We start from the raw sequence: 12,189 nt of genomic DNA on the forward strand, positions 1-12,189 counted from the left end.
CTCTTTTCATCTGAATCATCTACCTTGCCCAGTTACCCTACCAGATTGAAATCTCAGTGTTGTCCTTCATGCCCTTACTCTTACTCCCTTTGAATTTTTGGCCTCTTGCTCTTTGTACTACCTCTCCATCAAGATATATCACTTACTCCGCTTTGCATGTGGACATTGTAGGTTCGATATCTTTACTATTGACATCTTCTGTGTTCTTTATCACCATACTTAGATCCTCCTTTATCTGAATCATAAATATTTCCCCAGTACATCGATGGTGCATGAAAGGAGCATCTCCTTCACTTCAATTCCCTCCTTTCCATCTCTCATTTATATCTAAGGTCTGATCTGGATCGTCTTCTTTGTCCGGTACAGGCTCTGCATTGTTATGTCACCCGCACAGCTTCCTTCTGTGGCTTTCATCCCCGTCTTTTTATACTCCTGGAATTCCTCCTATATCTGTGATAGTTCTCCTGTCACCCTTACCAGATGGATTTGCAAGCCTATTCGTTTCACTTATGTATCATTATCAGAGGATTCTCGCCATATTTCCTATTTATTCTCCCAACAGATTCATCATTTCACCCTTTCCCTAGCTTCCCACTTCCATCATCCATTGGAAGAGATTGTGCATGCTAGCATGTGGACTATGCCTCACACATTTATTGCCCACAACCTGCAGCATTTGGTCATCTCCTCATCTGACTATCACTTTCCACCCATAGCCATTCTTCATACCTCATTTCAACTCTGAAAAGGGTTAATCCTCTATTTTATTTCTTCCCTTTACAGTGGCCCTTTCTCCTTTACTAGATCTTGCTCTGTGGTGAGTGGTTTCAGTCCAGGCTACTTAAATGTAAATCTGCACCATACAGCCATACAGGTTTATAATGCTCACTGAAGAGATGAGCTGTTATACAAGACCACTGAAGGTTGCCTTGCAGTATCTTGCATCATATATAAGGCCCACACCAGACTGTACCAACTCATGGACTATCATGAGTAAAGCAGTATTGGGATCATTGTATTTGTACAGTATTTTTACATTTTTTTCTGATGCAAGCACTTAAACTTTTGCTTTTAACTTTAAACTTTTAAACATGCAGTCACTGATAGAATAAAATTTACATTTAGGTATTGTCCTTCTATGTTAACTGTCTTTAAAGTTAAACTGAAGAAAACTAATACTGAAGTTTGACATTATGTCACTTCTAGAGTAAAAATGTGAGCTTCATGAAATTTTCATTGAGTCTCAGAAATGCAATGGAAACAAATCCAAATTTAAATTACTTAATGTATGGTTATGTTCCTTCTTTAGTTCTAATTCTCCATTGAGCTAAACAGCAGTGAGTTACAATCATAAAACTGTCATGCCTAACTACTGTGCTCCTTTAACCAGTGGTCATTTTAAATTTGATCCTGTATATAGTTTGTTTAATTAAATAAGAAAGACATGGTTAACAGAATATAAGAAAACTGAATAAATAGGCGTAGCTTTCACAGTGTACTGTCTACAGTGTTGTCTTGCTAAATATTAGCTTTTTTTTCTGTATTAAAAAACAACAACATTGAAATGAACTTTGTCTGAAAAAAGACATTATAAAAAAAATATAACATTTTCATCTGAAAATTTGGATTTTGTTTTAGTTATGAATGACATTAAAAAGCTGCTTTTCTTGGTTTATATCACAGTTGTGTGTATTTGAGAACTTATAATTTGTGCTCTTGTTACTTATACAATTTTCATCATATCTTTACCAAGCTTATCTTATTATTTAGTTTTAGACCTATGTATATTAGTTTTAGTGAACAAATATTTTAGTTCATTGATATATATATGAAGAAGATATGTGTGTGTTAGCATGATAGTGATATAGAAAATGTATGAATTAGCATAGAAATTGCACAGAATTTAGAATTTGAAAACCTGTAGAAACCCTAATACCATTTTCTTAATATTTCTGTTAACCCTCAAATGCAAAGCATGACAGTAATTTTGGTTTAAAGCCTATGATGCTAAACCCAAGAATTTATGGTCAAAGGTAACCAGGGGTGTTCAGAAAAATATTTCTCTTCACCCTACTCATGAGTTATAATTAACTGGGTGGCTTAATGGTTAGAAACCTATAGAAAAAATAAAATAAATACTGAGGAGGGAATTTGGGAACTAGGATCAGCAAGCAAGACACGAAAAAACTGTAGACAACTTGGTACATGATGTGGATTAATCTACATATATTTTATAAAATGTTAACCAATTCGCAATGGGAGCCTCTTTAAATGCTTTTCTGTTCAAGCCACTGTGTTACATTCAAAATTTAATTAAACATCTTTATTAGAATCCAAATGACAAAACGAATGATTTTTTCTCTATTCTGTTTGTTACTATACAGTCTGAGATAGATTCACTTACATAAGTTACTTTACATTTTCTAACTTTCCTGACTGTACTTTATTTGACTTCACTTTTACTAGCTTAGTGTTTTCTGACTAAACTTCTAACATCTTTATAACTCGCCCGTCTTGGCTAAACTGTCAATCACTCAGTCTAGATCTCTCAAATTATTTCTCACTTTTCTATTCTTAACTTGTGCTCGCTATCGCCTATATATATGTACCTTGTTCAATGAAGCCCAGAATTTTCTAGAAACCATGTGACGTGATGATTTAACAATACTCAATTAAGGTAACGAGAAAAACACTAAAGATTCGAGTAACACGATGTCAACAATATTACTAAAGCCCAAACAACAGTGTAATTGCAAACACAACGTATGATTTGTACAGAGTTACGTAACAAAATTTGTTACAACTAACACTTTTAAAACAATCCATATTCAATACTCCTGTCTTAAAAACTAAACAATCATTAAATAATAAGTTACAAAATAAACTAGATAATAACACTTACATTAAACAGTCTGGTATATCCAACAGATATTATATACCTCACGAAAATTTTTATGAAGGGTTGTTGCGCATTTCTCCCAAAGAAACTGTAATATGCCTCGATGTCACCGTTGACTTGTGTTGAGATGAATAATAAGTCTTAATAGTTAATAAAGGAAAATGAAACATTTAAAATTAACTGCATGAGAAAAGGAAAAGATATGTTTTGTTTTTTTCTATTTCCTGATTAGAGAAAATGAAAAATAAAATATAAAGATTTACCTTAAAAACTTTTGATATACTTTTAGGAGGTTCTAGAGATTATGCAAATGAAATATGGAAATTATAAAATGAAGAAAAGTATATTTATACTCAAAATGAAAACTACTTTGTACTCGAGTTGTTAATAGTGTGAATGCGAGTAACTACGATAGAAAAATATCATATTTTTAGTAAACACACTTAATTATAAAAACCTTCATTATTTGTTTACAATATACTTATGATCTTTAATGAAATCTTATCAGTTTTTGAGAGGATACACTAATAAATCTCAGAGTTGCCTCATGTATTGTTGTACAAGTGAAATTCATAACTCGATTTCTGCAAATTGCATGAGCCCACCATGAAAGGGTTAAAGGGTAATGTATATTGAATTAATAATATCCTAATCCAACAAAGATTTAAACTTAGATTTGCATGGAAACTTCTCAGGAAATTCCGAAAACTTTACTGAATTGTTCACAAAGACAGAGCTCTTGAACTTGAGATTTTTAGGCAAGTACTGAAGCTGTTGTGTTGATGTTTTGGTTATATTAAATCACTGTATACTTATTATCTATAAAAGTGTTGTGCATTGTCAGTCTTAAGTCTGAGTCCAATGAGAAGAGGAAAGTTAAAAGCAAAATCCAGCAATAGTGGAAAGTTTTGTTGTCTAAACAATAATGGTGTCTCCTTGCTACGTCTTTTTATCCATTATTTATTTATGAGAAAAATAGTTATTTCATTGATAGTATCACAATGTAATTGCTCATCATCTACTTGGCACCATTAGATATAAATTTCTATAATGATCCACTTTTTTTTTCACCTCTGTTTTAAATCACAACAACCATGCTTTAAGTGAGTTAACTGCAGTGGGTGACTAGTAAAATACCAACATTCCAAAGACTGAGAATAAAACTTAAAAAATAAGAATCTAGCTGTGAAAACGAAGCACAATTTACTGGTCAATAAATAAACTCAATAAACTCAAACTCAATGGTATGTCAATAAAAAAACTTGTGTTTTCAAGTGTGGATGATTCGGAGGACACTTGAGCATTTTGCTACAACTTGGAGTATAAAATCTAATAAAAGGAAAAAATTTCTAAGTAGAAACTAAGACAGGATTATATAGTCATTCTGAGAATTTAATCATGAAATCGACTTGAAACATCTCCAGAATATCAATGCAGAAATACAAAGTATGCATGGAGTTAAAATCAGAAAAATAGTTAGTTGAAGATGGTTGCAAAAAACTGGTGTACATGAAAGCCTTAGAGCTGAAAAGCTTGATATTATATATGTGTAAATGTTTCAACTCTGCAAAGGATTAAAGAAATTGGACAATTAAATAGAAGATCATACTATGGGTGACAAAACAAAGATTAAGTGTTTTTGAAAACTAGGAATGATTTTCATTAGAGATGAGTAGATCATACAAAATTTAAGCAAGAGTGTACAAATATAACAGTGGAATATGCTTGTGAGTCTGTATGGTTTGGGGATGTATTATTGCTGCAAGTGTTAGAGATATTTTATAAAAATTTATGGTGTTATGAAAAAGTGGTAGTATCACAACATCTTGGTTCATCATGCAGTACTCAGTGAACAATGTACAATTGGCTCTGATTATGAATTTCAGCAGGATAGTAATAAAAACATAGTGGCCTCCTTTAAAAAAAATGATATGTAACACAAAGGAAAGAACCAGTTTATTAAAACCTTTAAAATGGCCAACCAAAACTTTGGTGCTAATCCTTCTGAAAATTTTATAGTACCAGTATAAAAGTAATGTTATAGAAGTAAAGATTGGTTGATGATGCCAAAAACTTGGCAACATCTATGACTTATATATTTATGCATATAATCAAGGCTAGAGGACTTGTTGGATATTAATTACTAATAAATGACTTGTGAGTGAGTGTTCGTGATAAAACATTTGTGCACAGATTTTTCACATCTTGTTTTGAGTAGCCATGTGCATGTTCTTATCAATTTTCAAGTAAAGTCAATGCTGCCAATCCTGAGAGCCCATTCAAACATCTTTGATCTCTATGTGTCAGGAGAAATTGAAACATTTTCAAAATCTCAAATTGGATTCTTTCTTTGAACAATTTATATCTTTGTGCCAATCTTCATGTTAATCTGTGTTGCCAATTTTACAAACTCCCCAAACCCCCTCAGCACCCCACTTGTGGGATAGCTTAATATGAAAAGCTCAAAACCTAATTGTAGATACTTGTTACTTTTAATACCGATTGTTCAAGTAGATAAATACAAAAAAATCTGAGAACATCCTTCACCTCCCATTTCTTGGACCTCCTCATGACTCAAACATTTTTAACTTTCTACATGCAAAAGTTGTGAGAGGAATTCAAAAATCAATTAGTCACAGAAACATGGATACATAGGTATAATTGAGAATTACTATAAAGATTTATTTAAGCTCAAAAACTAACTTTCTGTACCCAGTGATGTAATACTGAGTATGAATATAATATATAAATCAAAACAATGCTCTTCTTATGGCAATATTCTTGAAAAAGTTGTACCTTGTACTCAGACTGATGATTGGTAGTGTATGTACCCGCAGTAGATCTTCAGTTCTATAAAGATTCCATTTTCTGGGTTAACATATTTTTCACTCAGCTAACCAAATTCTATCACTTAGGTATCACTATTGTAAATAAATGTTTAATTATTGTTACATACATCTTGATGTAAAGAATATAAAATTCATGAAACATGTTTTCAGAGATAAATTATTCTTCAATTTGCAGAATAAAATGTTGTGATGTTTTATAAGTATATAATCTACTCTTTAAGTTATATTTGCTCTTACATTAATATGTTCTATCAAATATTTAGACTCAGAAAAGATGGCTCAGTTTGCCATGGATGAGAAACAAGTTCGTGAAGAGAATGTTCGCCTTCAGCAGAAGTTACAGATGGAGATGGAACGTCGAGAAGCTTTATGCCGCCACCTGTCAGAGAGTGAGTCTAGTCTGGAAATGGATGAAGAAAGGTTAGGCTAAAAATATTGATAAATTATTTTGTAAAAATAATTTTCTTCAGTTCTTGAAATATTATAAAATATAATATTCTGATTTTGAAAATGAAGTTAAGTACATGAGCTCAAAAATGAACTTTCAATGGCTAATAGTTTTTACATTTTTTAAGCTAAAATTAATCTAGACTGTGCGTACTTATAGACAGCATTTTATCTTAGAGAGATTCACTTAAATACAGCCTATGCAAGATTGAAGTATTACCTTCTATTGAATTTTATCTCTCTCGCTCCATAGTCATTATGAATGTAATTGTAGGTTAGTGCATCAAAAATCAAAGACATTTTTCAACTACATTGTAAATTTTGTACCTTTTGTTGCAAAGTAGTTCTGAAGTAAATACAATTTCTATTGAAAAGTTGTAATTATATCTTCTCTCTTTAACCACTATATATTTCTTTTGATTGCAAAAAAATATTAAAACTCTGAATCATTTCTTTAAAATATATTCAACTTTGTTCTCCAAAATTAATGTTATTCAATGCTCTCAGGTTAGTTTTAAGAGAAAATATGCTATTATTTTTTTGCACCATTCATTTAATAACTTTTTTCTTAAGGCATTTTAATGAATTGTCTCATGGTCAAGGGGTTCACCAAACAACAATCCCAAGTCCAATTCCATATATATCTTCCCCCAATACTTCTAGACCTTTGAGTCCAGGTAATTATTTTTATTCTTACTTCTCATATTTCAACTTTGTTGCTGTTTTTAGTAATTATTATATTATATTATACTTATGTTTTGATGTTCCCAGAATACTTTTGGTATGGCATGACCCGATGGTTAGGGTGCTGAATTTGCAATCGACAGGTTGCATGTTTAAATTCCCTTCATCAAACAAGTTTGCCCCTTCAGCCATAGGGGCATTATAATGTGACACAATCCCACTATACATGGTAAAAGAGTAGTCAAGATTTGGCAGTGGGTGGTGTTGACTAGCTCCATTTCCTCTAGTGTTACTGCTAAATTATGGATGGCTAGTGAAGAAAGCCCTCGAATAGCTTTACACAAAATTCAAACCAAACAGAGTACTTTTATGTGAAAGTAACTCTCAAATATCTGAGTGCATTGACACGATGTACTTGTAGTATAGTTTGCTTTATTACATTTTAAAAAGATGAAAAAATTACTGACTAGTATATGAAATTATCAGAAACTTTAGGTGAATTTTCTAGAGAGTATGTATCTTCTACAATATTAAATATCTTACTTGTGTATGTGGTATTTGTATTTCTTTGTAATACACTTTTCTTAAGAAACAGTTAAAATACTTATCTGTGTGTAAATTTCAATTACTAATTTTATGCATTCTCACATTCTTGAAAGCCTTATAAAACTGTAAATTTTATATTGATTTTAATTTTAAAATACCACATGCAGTTTCATTCTGTTTACAGTCATACAATAACATACAATAGAAATATTTTTTTAACATACCAGTATTACTAACAAGTTGATTTTGTAAAATTATTAATCCAAAGGTTTCATGTAATATCTGTAATAAGTTTTAAATTCATGTTATAATCATTTATATATTTTTCTAAATTTCGTTTTGGTGATTTTATTGTCTATTCAAGCAATTACTTAGGCTGATAAAGCTTAATGTAAATTTGCAATTCTTTATAAAATTTTATGTATAAACTTAAATAAATAAACTTTTCTAATGAATAAATTTCAACTCTAAAATATTTAAAATAAATGTGTGGAAGAATGACTAAATGTTTGTTTTTGGTAATTGTTTTTTAATTAAATGGTGCAAATTTTACCTCTGGACAGGATGCCCTAGGTGCTAGCAGAGAATTAATGTATTTTGTTTAGACAAAAAAAATTTGTTTGTACCACTGTACTTTTTTTTCCTTAATTGTTTTCTTAAACATTAATCACAGGTGGCTACATTATTGGACATCATGAAGTAGATGTACATCGTTTTAGTTATTAACTTTGATTAGATGACTTCTTTATCTATCACCTATGCTTCTGTTGCATATTTTTGGACTTTTTAAGCTCTTATCATTCAGGTCAATATACTGTTTTACTTTTGTAGTAGTTTGAGTTGTAGCTAGGACTGATTTGAGTGGTTGGTGGTAAAAACCTGTAAAAGCCCATAGATGCATGTGCCTGCAGCTGCCGTGATTGTACCTCCCCCCTCAGCCAAGCAAAATAAGATTATTATTTTCATGTTTTATAATTTTAATGTGTTATAATTTTAATGATTTTAAAAATTTGCAAGTTCCTTCGGGAAGTCCGTTAAAACACTCCAGATGAGTACTCACAAGGCAAGCAGGTGTTATTAGGTGAATGATAAGTGTAGAAAAATGAAGGCAGAGACAATTTTACTCCAGGCTGTGTTTTATTTTTCTGATTGATCTATCTTTAACAGCTGGTAGTTGATACAAATTAGTCACAATGTGATTAAAAAATGTTTTTATGCAAAAAACACATTGCTATATGTTTATATTTTAGATTTCCGTAAAATTTTGAAAATGTTTTTACATATCACATAAACTTTTGCTGGAAAGAAAATAGGCTTTGTATGGTATCCACTGTGGATGATATTGTCTGATGTGCCACGCTAAATACAAGTGAATTAGTGTGGCATGGGCCATTTGTTCAGTTTTTGCATTCAGGTTTTTTCCTGTGGACTTTTCTTGAAAAGTATTTTTTGCACGAAGGTTATTTGCTTCGTGCCTTTTCTAGAAAAGTGTTTGTTTCTAACAAGCTAATTGTGAAGTAAACTTTACTGCAACATTGACAAAGAAATTTTTCATGCTCATGGTAAACTTTTTCTCAGTGATATTTAGTGCCGGGCAGCAGTAGTCACATTGTATGGGAGTGCTTGGCAAGCATAACAAGTCCTGGGTAGCCCCAGCCACTACCTCTAACTGTAGTTACAACTCTATTTGAGTTCATAAAAAAAGTTATTTACTAGCAAGTGCTAATGGGTTAATTCTTTAGTTCAATTAGAAGAGAACACACCTGACATGTCACAGGTCTCGGGTTCAAATCTGAGGAAATATATTTTGTCTAAAAATAAATTACCACATTTTCAAAGGTTATTCCTGTTTTTGTGCAATCATGCATGTGAACATGTGCAAGGATATTTGAAAAACATACTATATAATTTCATATTTTAATGAGCATTTGTTTTGGTTATCAAAAATTATGATTGAAGAAGAAACAATTGCTGTATTATAAGTTAATTTTATTTTCTTGAGAATTTTCTTTTAACAAAGTATATGCTTCTTGAAATCCTTGATCAGCTTAATCATCTTATTTGTTATGTTTATCATTTAACTGAGTATAACAGCAAACATTTTTATGCTTACAGAGTTTATTATAGGTAAAATTGAAAAGAGTCATGTTTTTCAAACAATTGAAGAAACTAATGATAATTGAGGAAAACATTAAATGTTAAAAAAGTGATTCACCATGCAAAAGTAATTCATAGGATAATGTCTTTTGTATTTAAATTAAGATTATGAGGATTTAAATAAACTTATGCATCTTACAAATATCAAATCTACATTTATGAGAAAGAAAAACGTTTACAAACAAATAGGTGTAGTTGGAAAGATACTTTTTGAAATCTTTTGGAATATGCAAATCGTTATTGCTTTTGCTAATTTGTACTCACAAAAATGTTGATTAACATTCCTCAAAAAATATTCTTGGGATTAAATGACATGAAATGAAAGCCCATAAACACTTGAATACAGTTAGCTGGAGATGCTGGTCAGATCAGTTCTGAAAACAGCTAATTTGATTGTTTAGATTCAGTGTTATGTTTTATTTGCCATAATATAGTAAAAGTTGTTACTGTTAAAACCTGGCACTTGTAAATTGTAATGATTATTTATCATGCCTTATTTACTTATCGAGTTAGTAAGTTTTATCCTGTCACATGACATACCATTATTCTTAATCATTTAATTGAAGCTTACAGTTTTGCCTGCAGGGTGAATAATCCTAATTATAAGACAGTGTAAGTATTGTATAGCTGATAATAATTCTATCCATCATGATATAGGATTTAGAATTCATTTTCAAGACTATTATCTTTTGAAATATATCAGGATTTTAATCACTGGGAATAGCCAAAAATGTGGACTTAAGTGAAATCTAAATAAAATCTTGTCTTGTTCAAGAAGTTTTAGTTTTTATCAACCCAATAAAGATATTATTGACATGGACTGCCTCAATTATTCTTAAATAAAAAAGAAAACACTAAAACACATAAATTATTAATATATTTTGCTTTAGGAATGACTTGTACTAAATCACTGAAAGAGAGTAAACTTGTTTCATGTGAGATTGTATAATATATAGGTGGTTAAATAATTTTCTGTTAACATTTTTTCTTTCTGTATGTTCTCAATAACCTTAAAGTTTTGAATATAAGAAAACAATGTTCAGTAGTTGCATAATAATAAAAAAGAAAACAGACATATGTTTGCTTAGAAATAGGTCTTATATCAATATTTATAAGTAAAATGTTAGAGAAGTACATTTTTTAACACCACCAAGAATGTTTGCATAACTTTTATATTTAAAATGTATGTGTTTTTAGCTAAAGAAGTAGTTTCAATACATGAATAGTGAATTGTAGTAATTTATATAAGTTATTCTAATTTATAGAAATTTTGTGTTAGTAGTATATTCTGAGAGGTTGTGGGTAGGTATTTACTACTGGGACCCCTGAGTGTTATTTGAACCTGCAGTCTTGCTTACTTGGTTGGTGCTTCATTCAACTAAGCTACAGCATCGTGAATACTTCCTGTCTTGAGTTTTCAACATTAATTTTGTAAAAATGGAATTGGAAAGACACATAAAGTGAAAACAATTATAAGAAAATTTACAATTATACTAGATGGGTTGTGTACTTACTTTCATGTTTCTATAATTCCAAACTTAGTTCCATTAGTAACAAAAACAATGTTTGGTATTAAATGGATTCCATGACTTTAAAAGCTAATAGACATAGTTTGAAAGTTCTGCCAAATTCAGTTTTTACAAAATTAATGAAACTTGAAGCATTCAAGATGGAGCAATTTAATTGGTGAAAGCAGTGTTTCCCAAACTGGCACCCATGGACCCCTGTGAGGTCAGAGGAAAGTTTTGAGGGGCGGGGGGCTGTAGCACATACCCAAAATGCAGAATAGTTTTAATGTACTCAGTGTCTACAGATTCTTTCAGAAAGTTATGGGGGGGCGTTATGCTGAGAAAGTTTGGGAACTATGGATTAAAGCATCTGTGCAACCATAGTTGTGAGTTCCAGCCTTGATTGGTCACAGCTTTCACTCCTTTGGAAATATTTCAAATTAAAATGGAATGTGTTTGGGTAAAAAATATTTATTCAATGTTTTCTTCTTTCACCTTCAGACACTTATATTACTATAAGATTAATGTTCACTCATTGTGCTTATCTAATAATTCTCATTTTAGAATAAAGATTTGTGTATACACATTCATTTATATTTTACCATTAGAAATAAAATTGTACATTTTTTTCTTTTTCAACACGTTTCTTTTCCAATATTGCATTAAATATGGAAAAAAAGCTGTCACAAAATATTGATTGGACATATGGTATAAATGCTCCTAGCAAATGAATAATGTGCAGTTCCTTTTTGCTCACCATGCTAAAGCTGTGTGTATAACTGAAAAGATTAGTCTTACTTGCAAAAATATTTTGTGAAACTTGCTTTCATTATGTAATATCATAACTACCAGTGTAAATTGCACCTCAGTGGCTAATTGGTAAGTCTGCAGATTTGTAATGCTAAAAATCAGATTTTGATACCCATTGTAGGCACAGTGCAGATGACCCATTGTGTAGCTTTGTGCTTAAATAAAAACAAACCAGTGTAAATGTTTTTGCTTCCTTTATGTTAAGTTTTTATGTATGTTGTGTATTTTGTTTTTGGTGTTGATTTCAGGGCTTTCTCTTGAATATTCTCAAACTGAAAACTTTGAGATA

At 30.9% G+C, this 12,189-nt stretch overlaps 1 protein-coding gene across 1 annotated transcript in view; it reads left to right on the forward strand.

Annotated features, from left to right (window-relative positions):
* The window catches only part of LOC106466736 (coiled-coil domain-containing protein 6-like), a 47,996-nt gene that overhangs the window by 30,711 nt on the left and 5,096 nt on the right, over positions 1–12,189 (forward strand). Inside the window, exons 5-6 of the mRNA XM_013927039.1 lie at positions 6,012–6,168; positions 6,769–6,872. Of these exons, the coding sequence (XP_013782493.1) occupies positions 6,012–6,168; positions 6,769–6,872 (261 nt within the window). The remainder of the gene's footprint in view (positions 1–6,011; positions 6,169–6,768; positions 6,873–12,189) is intronic.

This window comes from Limulus polyphemus, unplaced genomic scaffold (assembly GCF_000517525.1).
Source record: "Limulus polyphemus unplaced genomic scaffold, Limulus_polyphemus-2.1.2 Scaffold2365, whole genome shotgun sequence".
Classification (NCBI taxonomy): domain Eukaryota; kingdom Metazoa; phylum Arthropoda; class Merostomata; order Xiphosura; family Limulidae; genus Limulus; species Limulus polyphemus.